We start from the raw sequence: 16,277 nt of genomic DNA on the forward strand, positions 1-16,277 counted from the left end.
AGATAGATAGATAGATAGGAGATAGATAGGAGATAGATAGATAGATAGGAGATAGATAGATAGATAGATAGATAGATAGATAGATAGATAGGAGATAGATAGATAGATAGATAGGAGATAGATAGATAGATAGATAGATAGATAGATAGATAGATAGGAGATAGATAGATAGATAGATAGATAGATGGGAGATAGATAGATAGATAGATAATAGATAGGAGATAGATAGATAGATAGATAGATAGATAGATAGGTGATAGATAGGAGATAGATAGATAGATAGATAGATAGGAGATAGATAGATAGATAGATAGATAGATAGATAGATAGATAGGTGATAGATAGGAGATAGATAGATAGATAGATAGATAGATAGGTGATAGATAGGAGATAGATAGATAGATAGATAGATAGGAGATAGATAGATAGATAGGAGATAGATAGATAGATAGATAGATAGATAGATAGATAGATAGATAGATAGATAGGAGATGGATAGATAGTAGATAGATAGATAGATAGATAGATAGATAGATAGATTCAGTTGTCTTTAGCGGCAGCTTCTTGGCATTGAGTCTTTGTATTAATGGTTGTGTCTTATTAGATAATGTCGCTCCCTCTCAGACCTCCGGAGGATTCCTCGCACTGTTACTTGTTTACCAGACAAATGAAATTCAGCGCGAATGAGAATCTGGCCGTGGAAAGAAGCGACAATTTTATCCTCCCAAAGCCATTCCCAGAACGTAACATCTGGAAGAAGAAGCCTCCAGACTTCAGCCTCAGACTGTACACATCTCTGACATCTCTGACTCTACCAAGGAGGGAAGAAGGTAAAAATTTAAAGAAGCTGAAGAACATGAATCAGACTCAAAGAAAAAACGTACTGGAGGTGATAACACAGGCCCCGCCCCCCGCGCCACGGACATCAAAGGAACCCCAGAGATTTATTACACGGTTTAAGCCAATGGGGCCATTTGAGGCCGACCTATTGTATGTTAAAAATGGCGTCTACCCAAAGGATAAATACAAGGATCTGAAGCCGCACGACTTCAGGCAGGTAAGAAAATACTAACACCAACATACTCAAATACTCTGTGCTGCAGGGAACCCTGCCCTCAGTCCCTGACCTCTCTTTTATTTTCATTTTTCTCCTCACATCATGGCACTGATTTGACTCAGGTCGTGGTCGCTGCCCCCTACCAGGCAAACACACTCATGTACTGAAACACTCTGTGCTGCTGGTGCCCTGGTCTTTGCACATTATAGTTCTCTGTGACTTTACATCGGTCACCCGCAGTATTGTCCTCACTATCACATAAGTGGACAGGTCACTGTTCCCCACACAGTCATCACAGTCATCCCCTTGTGCTGCTGTAGGACCCGTCTCCTTCCATGATCTCATGAGCTGTAACCATTTGTATCCATTCACATTCTCTCTTGGATTGGACTCTTAGCATAATGAAATGAATGGACCAATCGCTGAGTCCTACAAAGTCAACACAGTCATTCCCTTGTGCTGCTGTAGGACCCGTCTCCTTCCATGATCTCACAGGTTGTCCTCATTTACTGTACCTACATTCCCTTTCTCTTACCATTTGTCTGGTCTCTTAACATAAATAAATGCAGTGGTCACTGCTAGAGATGAGCGAACAGTGTTCTATCGAACTCATGTTCGATCGGATATTAGGCTGTTCGGCATGTTCGAATCGAATCGAACACCGCGTGGTAAAGTGCGCCATTACTCGATTCCCCTCCCACCTTCCCTGGCGCCTTTTTTGCTCCAATAACAGCGCAGGGTAGGTGGGACAGGAACTACGACACCGGTGACGTTGAAAAAAGTAGGCAAAACCCATTGGCTGCCGAAAACATGTGACCTCTAATTTAAAAGAACAGCGCCGCCCAGGTTCGCGTCATTCTGAGCTTGCAATTCACCGAGGACGGAGGTTTCCGTCCAGCTAGCTAGGGCTTAGATTCTGGGTAGGCAGGGACAGGCTAGGATAGGAAGGAGAAGACAACCACAACAGCTCTTATAAGAGCTAAATTCCAGGGAGAAGCTTGTCAGTGTAACGTGGCACTGACGGGCTCAATCGCCGCAACCCAGCTTTCCCAGGATCCTGAATGGAATACACTGTCAGTGTATTCCCGTATACCCGATATATACCCCCGATACCCGTTCCAACGGTGTGCCCCCCCACCTTCACCCCAGAAATACCCTGCAAGTCCCCTAGCAATAGAATTGGGGCTATATACACCCACTATTTTTACTACTGGTATACAGTGCCATTGTCTGACTGGGAATTCAAAGAATATATTGGGGTTATAAATACCCTCATTTCTTGCTACTGCCATATAGTGCCAGTTTCTGACTGGTAATTCAAAGAATATATTGGGGTTACGTGCACCCACAATTTTTACTACTGGTATACAGTGCCATTGTCTGACTGGGAATTCAAAGAGTATATTGGGAATACAAATACCCTCATTTCTTGCTACTGCCATATAGTGCCAGTGTCTGACTGGGAATTCAAAGAATATATTGGGGTTACGTGCACCCACAATTTTTACTACTGGTATACAGTGCCATTGTCTGACTGGGAATTCAAAGAATATATTGGGAATACAAATACCCTCATTTCTTGCTACTGCCATATAGTGCCAGTGTCTGACTGGGAATTCAAAGAATATATTGGGGTTACGTGCACCCACAATTTTTACTACTGGTATACAGTGCCATTGTCTGACTGGGAATTCAAAGAATATATTGGGGTTATAAATACCCTCATTTCTTGCTACTGCCATATAGTGCCAGTTTCTGACTGGTAATTCAAAGAATATATTGGGGTTACGTGCACCCACAATTTTTACTACTGGTATACAGTGCCAATTTCTAACTAGGAATTCAAAATGCGCAAGGCTCCCGGAAAGGGACGTGGACGAGGCCGTGGGCGAGGTCGGGGGAATGGTTCTGGGGAGCAAGGTAGCAGTGAAGCCACAGGGCGTCCCGTGCCTACTCCTGTGGGGCAGCAAGCATTGCGCCACTCCACAGTGCCAGGGTTGCTTGCCACATTAACTAAACTGCAGGGTACAAACCTTAGTAGGCCCGAGAACCAGGAACAGGTCTTGCAATGGCTGTCAGAGAACGCTTACAGCACATTGTCCAGCAGCCAGTCAGACTCTGCCTCCTCTCCTCCTATTACCCAACAGTCTTGTCTTCCTTCCTCCCAAAATTCCGAAGCTTTACAGAACAATAACCCAAACTGTCCCTGCTCCCCAGAGCTGTTCTCCGCTCCTTTCATTGTCCCTCAACCTGCCTCTCCACGTCACGATTCCACGAACCTAACAGAGGAGCATCTGTGTCCAGATGCTCAAACACTAGAGTCTCCTCCATCTCCGTTCGATTTGGTGGTGGATGACCAGCAACCCACCCTCATCGACGATGATGTGACGCAGTTGCCGTCAGGGCATCCAGTTGACCGGCGCATTGTGCGGGAGGAGGAGATGAGACAGGAGTTGGAAGAGGAAGTGGTGGATGATGAGGACACTGACCCGACCTGGACAGGGGGGATGTCAAGCGGGGAAAGTAGTGTGGATGTTGAGGCAGGTGCAGCACCAAAAAGGGTAGCTAGAGGCAGAGGCAGAGGTCAGCAGCTTAGGCGAAGCCAGGCCACACCCGGAATCTCCCAAGATGTTCCAGTTCGTACCCAGCCCCGAAAAACTCCCACCTCGAGGGCACGTTTCTCGAAGGTGTGGAGTTTTTTCAAGGAATGCGCCGAGGACAGATATAGTGTTGTCTGCACAATTTGCCTCTCGAAATTGATTAGGGGCTCTGAGAAGAGCAACCTGTCCACCACTTCAATGCGCCGTCATTTGGAATCCAAGCACTGGAATCAGTGGCAGGCAGCAACGGCAGGACAAAGGCCGCCTGCCGTTCACGCCACTGCCACTGCCTCTGCCACTGCCTCTGCCTCTGCCACTGCCACTGCTGACTGTGCTGGCGATGCACTCCAGAGGACGAGCCAGGACACCACTTCATCTGCCTCCGCCACTTTGTTGACTTCTACCTCATCCTCCCCTGGTCCTGTCTTATCTCCTTCTCCTGCACCATCAAAGGCACCATCAGGCGTTTCTTTACAACAACCCACCATCTCTCAGACATTGGAGCGGCGGCAGAAATACACTGCTAACCACCCACACGCGCAAGCCTTGAACGCCAACATCGCTAAACTGCTGGCCCAGGAGATGTTGGCGTTCCGGCTTGTTGAAACTCCCGCCTTCCTGGACCTGATGGCAACTGCGGCACCTCGCTATGCCGTCCCTAGCCGTCACTACTTCTCCCGGTGTGCCGTCCCCGCCTTGCACCAGCACGTGTCACTCAACATCAGGCGGGCCCTTAGTTCCGCGCTTTGCACAAAGGTCCACTTGACCACCGACGCGTGGACAAGTGCATGCGGACAGGGACGCTACATTTCACTGACGGCACACTGGGTGAATGTAGTTGAGGCTGGGACTGCTTCCCAAACTGGCCCGGTGTACCTCGTCTCCCCGCCTAACATTCCTGGCAGGGACACGAGAAGAACACCCCCCTCCTCCTCCTCCTCTACCGCCTCCTCCTCCGCCACCGCCTCCTCCTCTGCCACCGCCTCCTCCTCCGCTGTTAGATTGACCCCAGCTACGAGTTGGAAACGTTGCAGCACTGGCGTTGGTAGACGTCAGCAGGCTGTGCTGAAGCTGATCAGCTTGGGGGACAGACAGCACACTGCCTCCGAGGTGAGGGATGCCCTCCTCGATGAGACGGCAATATGGTTTGAGCCGCTGCACCTGGGCCCAGGCATGGTCGTTTGTGATAACGGCCGGAACCTGGTAGCAGCTCTGGAGCTTGCCGGACTCCAACATGTTCCATGCCTGGCCCACGTCTTCAACCTAGTGGTGCAACGTTTCCTAAAGAGCTACCCCAATGTTCCAGAGCTACTGGTGAAAGTGCGGCGCATGTGCGCCCACTTTCGCAAGTCGACAGTAGCCGCTGCTAGCTTAAAATCTCTCCAGCAACGCCTGCATGTGCCACAACACCGGCTTTTGTGCGACGTCCCCACACGCTGGAACTCAACGTTTCAGATGTTGAATAGAGTGGTTGAGCAGCAGAGACCTTTGATGGAATACCAGCTACAAAACCCTAGGGTGCCACAAAGTCAGCTGCCTCAGTTTCACATCCATGAGTGGCCATGGATGAGAGACCTTTGTGACATCCTACGGGTCTTTGAGGAGTCCACAAGGAGGGTGAGCTCTGAGGATGCGATGGTGAGCCTTACAATCCCGCTCTTGTGTGTTCTGAGAGAATCCCTGATTGACATCAGGGATAACTCAGATCACACAGAGGAGTTAGGGATAGCATCCGATCCGTCACAGCTGGAGAGTAGGTCCACACATCTGTCCGCTTCACTGCGTTTAATGGAGGAGGAGGAGGAGGAGGAGGAGGAAGAAGAGTTGTCCGATGATGACAGGGCTGTGGACAGGAAATACAGGAGGCTTCCGGGCAACTTCGAATCGTCCCATTGTTGCAGCGCGGATGGGTAGACATGGACGATGAGGAGGAAATGGAGATTGAACTTTCCGGTGGGGCCAGAGGAGTCATGCCAACTAACACTGTGGCAGACATGGCTGAGTTCATGTTGGGGTGCTTTACAACCGACAAGCGTATTGTCAAAATCATGGAGGACAACCAGTACTGGATCTTTGCTATCCTTGACCCCCGGTATAAAAACAACATCTCGTCTTTTATTCCGGTAGAGGGGAGGGCCAATCGCATCAATGCTTGCCACAGGCAATTGGTGCAGAATATGATGGAGATGTTTCCAGCATGTGACGTTGGCGGCAGGGAGGGCAGTTCCTCCAGTAGGCAACCAAGTTCTCACCGGTCCACACAAACGAGGAGCACACTGTCTAAGGTCTGGGACACCTTGATGGCACCCCCTCGCCAAAGTGCCGCCACGGAGGGTCCTAGTGTCACCAGGCGTGAGAAGTATAGGCGCATGTTGCGGGAATACCTTTCCGACCACAGCCCTGTCCTCTCCGACCCCTCTGCGCCCTACACGTATTGGGTGTCGAAGTTGGACCTGTGGCTTGAACTTGCCCTATATGCCTTGGAGGTGCTGTCCTGTCCTGCCGCCAGCGTCCTATCTGAGAGGGTGTTCAGTGCAGCCGGTGGCATCATCACTGACAAGCGCACCCGTCTGTCAGCTGAGAGTGCCGACCGGCTCACTTTGATAAAAATGAACCACCACTGGATAGAGCCTTCATTTTTGTGCCCACCTGTGTAAAGCACCCCAACATGAAACTCCATGTCTGTACTCAACCTCTCCAATTCCTCCGCATCCTCATACTCATCCACCATAAGCGTTGCACAATTCTGCTAATACTAGGCTCCCTCCAACATGATTTCCCCCAACTCTGCTGGTTAGAGGCTCCCTCCACCCTGATTTCCACCAACTCTGCTGGTTAGAGGCTCCCTCCACCCTGCTTTCCCACAACTCTGCTGGTTAGAGGCTCCCTCCACCATGAATTTGCCCAAACTGGGCTGGTTAGAGGCTCCCTCCACCATGAATTGGTCCAAACTGGGTTTTTTAGAGGCTCCCTCCACCATGAATTGGTCCAAACTGGGGTTTTTAGAGGCTCCCTCCACCATGAATTGGTCCAAACTGGGCTGTTTAGCGGCTCCCTCCACCATTAATTGGTCCAAACTGGGCTGGTTAGAGGCTCCCTCCACCATGAATTTGCCCAAACTGGGCTGTTTAGAGGCTCCCTCCACCATGAATTTGCCCAAACTGGGCTGGTTAGAGGCTCCCTCCACCATGAATTGGTCCAAACTGGGCTGTTTAGAGGCTCCCTCCACCATTAATTGGTCCAAACTGGGCTGGCTAGAGGCTCCCTCCACCATGAATTTCCCAAAACTTGGCTGTTTAGAGGCTCCCTCCACCATTAATTGGTCCAAACTGGGCTGGTTAGAGGCTCCCTCCACCATGAATTTGCCCAAACTGGGCTGTTTAGAGGCTCAATCCACCATGAATTGGTCCAAACTGGGTTTTTTAGAGGCTCCCTCCACCATGAATTTGCCCAAACTGGGCTGTTTAGCGGCTCCCTCCACCATTAATTGGTCCAAACTGGGCTGGTTAGAGGCTCCCTCCACCATGAATTTGCCCAAACTGGGCTGTTTAGAGGCTCCCTCCACCATGAATTTGCCCAAACTGGGCTGGTTAGAGGCTCCCTCCACCATGAATTGGTCCAAACTGGGTTTTTTAGAGGCTCCCTCCACCATGAATTTGCCCAAACTGGGCTGTTTAGAGGCTCCCTCCACCATGAATTTGCCCAAACTGGGCTGGTTAGAGGCTCCCTCCACCATGAATTGGTCCAAACTGGGGTTTTTAGAGGCTCCCTCCACCATGAATTGGTCCAAACTTGGCTGTTTAGAGGCTCCCTCCACCATGAATTGGTCCAAACTGGGGTGGTTAGAGGCTCCCTCCACCATTAATTTGCCCAAACTGGGCTGTTTAGAGGCTCCCTCCACCATGAATTTGCCCAAACTGGGCTGGTTAGAGGCTCCCTCCACCATGAATTGGTCCAAACTGGGGTTTTTAGAGGCTCCCTCCACCATGAATTGGTCCAAACTTGGCTGTTTAGAGGCTCCCTCCACCATGAATTGGTCCAAACTGGGGTGGTTAGAGGCTCCCTCCACCATTAATTGGTCCAAACTGGGCTGGTTAGAGGCTCCCTCCACCATTAATTGGTCCAAACTGGGCTGGTTAGAGGCTCCCTCCACCATTAATTGGTCCAAACTGGGCTGGTTAGAGGCTCCCTCCACCATGAATTTGCCCAAACTGGGCTGTTTAGAGGCTCCCTCCACCATGAATTGGTCCAAACTGGGTTTTTTAGAGGCTCCCTCCACCATGAATTGGTCCAAACTGGGCTGTTTAGAGGCTCCCTCCACCATGAATTTGCCCAAACTGGGCTGTTTAGCGGCTCCCTCCACCATTAATTGGTCCAAACTGGGCTGGTTAGAGGCTCCCTCCACCATGAATTTGCCCAAACTGGGCTGTTTAGAGGCTCCCTCCACCATGAATTTGCCCAAACTGGGCTGGTTAGAGGCTCCCTCCACCATGAATTGGTCCAAACTGGGGTTTTTAGAGGCTCCCTCCACCATGAATTGGTCCAAACTTGGCTGTTTAGAGGCTCCCTCCACCATGAATTGGTCCAAACTGGGGTGGTTAGAGGCTCCCTCCACCATTAATTGGTCCAAACTGGGCTGGTTAGAGGCTCCCTCCACCATTAATTGGTCCAAACTGGGCTGGTTAGAGGCTCCCTCCACCATTAATTGGTCCAAACTGGGCTGGTTAGAGGCTCCCTACACCATTAATTGGTCCAAACTGGGCTGGTTAGAGGCTCCCTCCACCATGAATTTGCCCAAACTGGGCTGTTTAGAGGCTCCCTCCACCATGAATTGGTCCAAACTGGGTTTTTTAGAGGCTCCCTCCACCATGAATTGGTCCAAACTGGGCTGTTTAGAGGCTCCCTCCACCATGAATTTGCCCAAACTGGGCTGTTTAGCGGCTCCCTCCACCATTAATTGGTCCAAACTGGGGTGGTTAGAGGCTCCCTCCACCATGAATTTGCCCAAACTGGGCTGTTTAGAGGCTCCCTCCACCATGAATTTGCCCAAACTGGGCTGGTTAGAGGCTCCCTCCACCATGAATTGGTCCAAACTGGGGTTTTTAGAGGCTCCCTCCACCATGAATTGGTCCAAACTTGGCTGTTTAGAGGCTCCCTCCACCATGAATTGGTCCAAACTGGGGTGGTTAGAGGCTCCCTCCACCATTAATTGGTCCAAACTGGGCTGGTTAGAGGCTCCCTCCACCATTAATTGGTCCAAACTGGGCTGGTTAGAGGCTCCCTCCACCATTAATTGGTCCAAACTGGGCTGGTTAGAGGCTCCCTCCACCATGAATTTGCCCAAACTGGGCTGTTTAGAGGCTCCCTCCACCATGAATTGGTCCAAACTGGGTTTTTTAGAGGCTCCCTCCACCATGAATTGGTCCAAACTGGGCTGTTTAGAGGCTCCCTCCACCATGAATTTGCCCAAACTGGGCTGTTTAGCGGCTCCCTCCACCATTAATTGGTCCAAACTGGGCTGGTTAGAGGCTCCCTCCACCATGAATTTGCCCAAACTGGGCTGTTTAGAGGCTCCCTCCAACATGAATTTGCCCAAACTGGGCTGGTTAGAGGCTCCCTCCACCATGAATTGGTCCAAACTGGGGTTTTTAGAGGCTCCCTCCACCATGAATTGGTCCAAACTTGGCTGTTTAGAGGCTCCCTCCACCATGAATTGGTCCAAACTGGGGTGGTTAGAGGCTCCCTCCACCATTAATTGGTCCAAACTGGGCTGGTTAGAGGCTCCCTCCACCATTAATTGGTCCAAACTGGGCTGGTTAGAGGCTCCCTCCACCATGAATTTGCCCAAACTGGGCTGGTTAGAGGCTCCCTCCACCATGAATTTGCCCAAACTGGGCTGGTTAGAGGCTCCCTCCACCATGAATTGGTCCAAACTGGGCTGGTTAGAGGCTCCCTCCACCATGAATTGGTCCAAACTGGGGTTTTTAGAGGCTCCCTCCACCATGAATTTGCCGAAACTGGGGTGTTTAGAGGCTCCCTCCACCATGAATTTGCCCAAACTCTGCTGGTTAGAGGCTCAATCCACCCTGATTTTCAAAACAAATGTTGGTGCCAACCTCAACTTACTACAAGGGCCAAATTCACTGCTGGTGACAAGCTCTCCTCACTGCAAGTGCCAAATACACATGTTTCAAGGTGTTTTCCTACTGTCAGAGAGGTGGTATTGAGTGTGTAAAGTGTGTAGTTGTTAGGCTGTGATGTTGGGGTAATAGAGGGTCTTTGGTGTGTTAGATGCCCCCAGACATGCTTCCCCTGCTGTCCCAGTGTCATTCCAGGGTGTTGGCATCATTTCCTGGGGTGTCATAGTGGACTTGGTGACCCTCCAGACACGGATTTGGGTTTCCCCCTTAACGAGTATCTGTTCCCCATAGACTATAATGGGGTTCGAAACCCATTCGAACACACGAACATTGAGCGGCTGTTCGAATCGAATTTCGAACCTCGAACATTTTAGTGTTCGCTCATCTCTAGTCACTGCCTCCTACAAAGTCAGCATAGTCATCCCCTTGTGCTGCTTTAGGACCCGTTCCCTTCCATTATGTCACAGGTTTTCATCATTTGCCTCCATTCCCTTTCTCTTACCATTTATCTGGTCACTGCCTCCTACAAAGCCAACACAGTCACAAACTAAGACACTACCGAAACCAGTAAGAACAGAAGTGGTCGCCCTTCTAGCCCCTCCCCAACCCATTATTTAAGGGTAGATGCACTACATAGGGTTAAAGCTTCTCAGATGAACAGTAAGTGATGGTGTGATCTTCTAGTCTATATGATCTGACCCTTGAAGCTGCCAGGGTTTCCTCCTTGTAGTTCCTTATTGCTGTTTACGCCTCAAGGTCAGATCTTCGGTTTCGCCCCCAGATTTCCTGCCACTTTCCCCTGTATAGTACCGCCCTCTGTTGTGACATGGCTGACATTACAATGTGTCTCATAATCAGCACAGTGTTACATGTTAGCTAGTTTCGGTCGTGAAACCTTTTTCTTAACCACTTCAGTACCGGGACAATTTGTGGTCCAGGACCAGACACATTTTCAGGTTGTGGGGGGCGGGGCTAGATCCTGTAATATCCTTGTTATATTGACATATTTTTTAAATAATTCTATTACTTTTTTTTTTTTTTTTTTTTAATTTAAAATTTTTATTTATTTATTTATATTATTCCTCACCTCTCCCCGTTCCCGCTCACTCCTCTCTGGTCCCAGAGTCTCTAAGGAGTAACAGGCGCTATGTAAGTGACGTCACTACATCGCACCTCCTGCTCCCAGGACACCGGATACAAAGATGGCTCCAGAGGAGTAGAAGTAGCTCGAACCCACTGCCCTGATATAGGGGTACTATAGCTGTCACTAACATGGGGGTACTATAGCTGTCACTTATATATGGGGGTACTATAGCTGTCACTAACATGGGGGTACTATAGCTGTCACTCATATATGGGGGTACTATAGCTGTCACTTATATATGGGGGTACTATAGCTGTCACTCATATATGGGGGTACTATAGCTGTCACTAACATGGGGGTACTATAGCTGTCACTTATATATGGGGGTACTATAGCTGTCACTCACATATGGGGGTACTATAGCTGTCACTCATATATGGGGGGTACTATAGCTGTCACTAACATGGGGGTACTATAGCTGTCACTTATATATGGGGGTACTATAGCTGTCACTAACATGGGGGTACTATAGCTGTCACTTATATATGGGGGTACTATAGCTGTCACTCACATATGGGGGTACTATAGCTGTCACTCATATATGGGGGGTACAATAGCTGTCACTAACATGGGGGTACTATAGCTGTCACTTATATATGGGGGTACTATAGCTGTCACTCACATATGGGGGTACTATAGCTGTCACTCATATATGGGGGTACTATAGCTGTCACTTATATATGGGGGTACTATAGCTGTCACTCATATATGGGGGGTACTATAGCTGTCACTCATATATGGGGGGTACTATAGCTGTCACATATGGGGGTACTATAGCTGTCACTCATACATGGGGGTATTATAGCTGTCACTGATATGGGGGTACTATAGCTGTCACATATGGGGGTACTATAGCTGTCACTCATACATGGGGGTATTATAGCTGTCACTGATATGGGGGTACTATAGCTGTCACATATGGGGGTACTATAGCTGTCACTGATATGGGGGGTACTATAGCTGTCACTCATACATGGGGGTACTATAGCTGTCACTGATATATTGGGGGTACTATAGCTGTCACATATGGGGGTACTATAGCTGTCACTGATATGGGGGGTACTATAGCTGTCACTCATACATGGAGGTACTATAGCTGTCACTCATATATAGGGGTACTATAGCTGTCACTAACATGGGGGTACTATAGCTGTCACTTATATATGGGGGTACTATAGCTGTCATTAATATGGGGGTACTATAGCTGTCACTATCATGGGCGTATTATAGCTGTCACTAATATGGGGGCACTGGGTTGTTTTCTTATGTTACTGAGGCCTTGTGGTTGTCACTGATATCGGGGACCTACGATGAGGGAACTCCTTTTATTCTTTGTGCTCTTGGACAATCCGCTCCCTATACTGACAGCCGCCATTTTCCCCTATAGTATGAGGCTGACATACCGGATTTTATTACAAGTTACCCCCGGGATCCGTTCAACCTTAAGTTTAAAGCTCAAGGCCTGAGTTCCTGTAAGTATTAACACTTATACCTTATATATACATGCACATATTCTATATATATGTATACTATAGATACTCATATATACCGCACATATACTATAGTTACTCATATATACCGCACATATACTATAGATACTCATATATACCGCACATATACTATAGATACTCATATATACCGCACATACACTATATATATATATATATATATATATATATATATATATATACCGCACATATACTATAGATACTCATATATACCGCACATATACTATAGTTACTCATATATACCGCACATATACTATAGTTACTCATATATACCGCACATATACTATAGTTACTCATATATACCGCACATATACTATAGATACTCATATATACCGCACATACACTATATATATATATATATATACCGCACATATACTATAGATACTCATATATACCGCACATATACTATAGATACTCATATATACCGCACATATACTATAGATACTCATATATACCGCACATATACTATAGTTACTCATATATACCGCACATATACTATAGATACTCATATATACCGCACATATACTATAGATACTCATATATACCGCACATATACTATAGATACTCATATATACCGCACATATACTATAGTTACTCATATATACCGCACATATACTATAGATACTCATATATACCGCACATATACTATAGATACTCATATATACCGCACATACACTATATATATATATATATATATATATATACCGCACATATACTATAGATACTCATATATACCGCACATATACTATAGTTACTCATATATACCGCACATATACTATAGATACTCATATATACCGCACATATACTATAGATGCTCATATATACCATACATATACTATATATATACACACCGTTATATACATAACTCCACCATTAAACTGAAACTCTATCTCCAAACCAGCTTTGCCTCTGACATAAGAAAATTTTAAAAAAATCTACAATCTTTGCAAACTTTCACCAATTCTTCATCTTAATCGGAGCAATATGAAAACAATTCCTGTTGTAACATGGAATCCATCAACAAGCAGGTTGTGTACCAGCAGAATAGTGAGCGCAGCTCTGGGGTATAATACAGGATAAGTTATGTAATGTATGTATACAGTGACTGTACCAGCAGAATAGTGAGCGCAGCTCTGGAGTATAATACAGGATAAGTAATGTAATGTATGTACACAGTGACTGTACCAGCAGAATAGTGAGCGCAGCTCTGGAGTATAATACAGGATAAGTAATGTAATGTATGTACACAGTGATTGCACCAGCAGAATAGTGAGTGCAGCTCTGGAGTATAATACAGGATAAGTAATGTAATGTATGTACACAGTGACTGCACCAGCAGAATAGTGAGCGCAGCTCTGGAGTATAATACAGGATAAGTAATGTAATGTATGTACACAGTGACTGTACCAGCAGAATAGTGAGTGCAGCTCTGGAGTATAATACAAGATAAGTAATGTAATGTATGTACACAGTGACTGTACCAGCAGAATAGTGAGCGCAGCTCTGGAGTATAATACAGGATAAGTAATGTAATGTATGTACACAGTGACTGCACCAGCAGAATAGTGAGTGCAGCTCTGGAGTATAATACAGGATAAGTAATGTAATGTATGTACACAGTGACTGTACCAGCAGAATAGTGAGTGCAGCTCTGGAGTATAATACAGGATAAGTAATGTATGTACACAGTGACTGTACCAGCAGAATAGTGAGCGCAGCTCTGGAGTATAATACAGGATAAGTAATGTAATGTATGTACACAGTGACTGTACCAGCAGAATAGTGAGTGCAGCTCTGGAGTATAATACAGGATAAGTAATGTAATGTATGTACACAGTGACTGTACCAGCAGAATAGTGAGTGCAGCTCTGGAGTATAATACAGGATAAGTAATGTATGTACACAGTGACTGTACCAGCAGAATAGTGAGCGCAGCTCTGGAGTATAATACAGGATAAGTAATGTAATGTATGTACACAGTGACTGTACCAGCAGAATAGTGAGCGCAGCTCTGGAGTATAATACAGGATAAGTAATGTAATGTATGTACACAGTGACTGTACCAGCAGAATAGTGAGTGCAGCTCTGGAGTATAATAAAAGTAATGTAATGTATGTACACAGTGACTGCACCAGCAGAATAGTGAGTGCAGCTCTGGAGTATAATACAGGATAAGTAATGTAATGTATGTACACAGTGACTGTACCAGCAGAATAGTGAGTGCAGCTCTGGAGTATAATACAGGATAAGTAATGTATGTACACAGTGACTGTACCAGCAGAATAGTGAGCGCAGCTCTGGAGTATAATACAGGATAAGTAATGTAATGTATGTACACAGTGACTGTACCAGCAGAATAGTGAGCGCAGCTCTGGAGTATAATACAGAATAAGTAATGTAATGTATATACACAGTGACTGTACCAGCAGAATAGTGAGCGCAGCTCTGGAGTATAATACAGGATAAGTAATGTAATGTATGTACACAGTGACTGCACCAGCAGAATAGTGAGTGCAGCTCTGGAGTATAATACAGGATAAGTAATGTATGTACACAGTGACTGTACCAGCAGAATAGTGAGCGCAGCTCTGGAGTATAATACAGGATAAGTAATGTATGTACACAGTGACTGTACCAGCAGAATAGTGAGTGCAGCTCTGGAGTATAATACAGGATAAGTAATGTAATGTATGTACACAGTGACTGCACCAGCAGAATAGTGAGTGCAGCTCTGGAGTATAATACAGGATAAGTAATGTAATGTATGTACACAGTGACTGTACCAGCAGAATAGTGAGCGCAGCTCTGGAGTATAATACAGGATAAGTAATGTAATGTATGTACACAGTGACTGTACCAGCAGAATAGTGAGCGCAGCTCTGGAGTATAATACAGGATAAGTAATGTAATGTATGTACACAGTGACTGTACCAGCAGCAGTGGCGTAACTACCACCATAGCAGCGGTAGCAGCTGCCACAGGGCCCGGGACATTAGGGGCCCGGTGACAGCTGCTACCGCTGCTATCATTATTCTCGGAGGTCTTTTCGGACCCCCGAGTATAATGATCGGGGCCCCCTGTTGGTGGAATACTTTCCACCAACAGGGGGCCCCGAAGCTGCAGCAACGGCTGAGACACAGGAGCTGCAGGTCTGGCTCCTCTCAGCGCTTCAGGACGCTCCCCCTCTCTCCCCCCTCCCTTTCTCTGCTGTCCTCTGCCCACCAATGAGAGGAGGAGGCGGGGCTTATCCCTGCCGAGCTCCTGCCGTCCGTCCTGCACTGAAGAGGAAGAAAGGAAGAAGGAAAGTGAAACTAAAGCTACACAGGTACGTACTGGGGTTACTTATTAATGTCAGGCATATGGGGGGATTACTTGTGTTTTAGTAACTCCATGTGCCTCATAGTAATAGCAGTTAACCCCATCATCTCCCTCACATTAACCCCTGTATGCCTCACCATAAGAGTTACTGATATGTGAGACATATGGGGGTAATAGTAATGAAGATACTTTATTATTACCTCCATGTCTCTCACATATCAGTAACTCTTATGGTGAGGCACACAGGGTTAATGTGAGGGAGATGATGGGGTTAACTGCTATTAATATGAGGCACATGGAGTTACTAAATTGTAATGCACAGGGCCAGATTTTTTATCCACAATTTGTCCTGGTATACATGAGTCCCCCTTTGACAACAATAACAAAGGATTAAGTCCCGCCCTTCCTATTTCCGGTCGAAGATCTCTTTCCGGTTTTGAGAGTTTGCCATGTCTAGCAGGGGTATAGGCATACTGTTTCGTGGTTACGACGAGCCTGCTGCAGAACCTC

The 16,277-nt window shown here is 46.9% G+C and overlaps 1 protein-coding gene across 1 annotated transcript in view; it reads left to right on the plus strand.

Moving 5' to 3' along the window:
- The first annotated feature begins 607 nt into the window (after positions 1-607).
- C4H7orf78 (chromosome 4 C7orf78 homolog) overlaps positions 608-16,277 on the plus strand; it is a 35,880-nt gene continuing 20,210 nt past the window's right edge. The window contains exons 1-2 of the mRNA XM_075272022.1: positions 608-1,057; positions 12,329-12,413. Of these exons, the coding sequence (XP_075128123.1) occupies positions 608-1,057; positions 12,329-12,413 (535 nt within the window). The remainder of the gene's footprint in view (positions 1,058-12,328; positions 12,414-16,277) is intronic.

This window comes from Leptodactylus fuscus, chromosome 4 (genome assembly GCF_031893055.1).
Source record: "Leptodactylus fuscus isolate aLepFus1 chromosome 4, aLepFus1.hap2, whole genome shotgun sequence".
Taxonomy (NCBI): Eukaryota; Metazoa; Chordata; class Amphibia; order Anura; family Leptodactylidae; genus Leptodactylus; species Leptodactylus fuscus.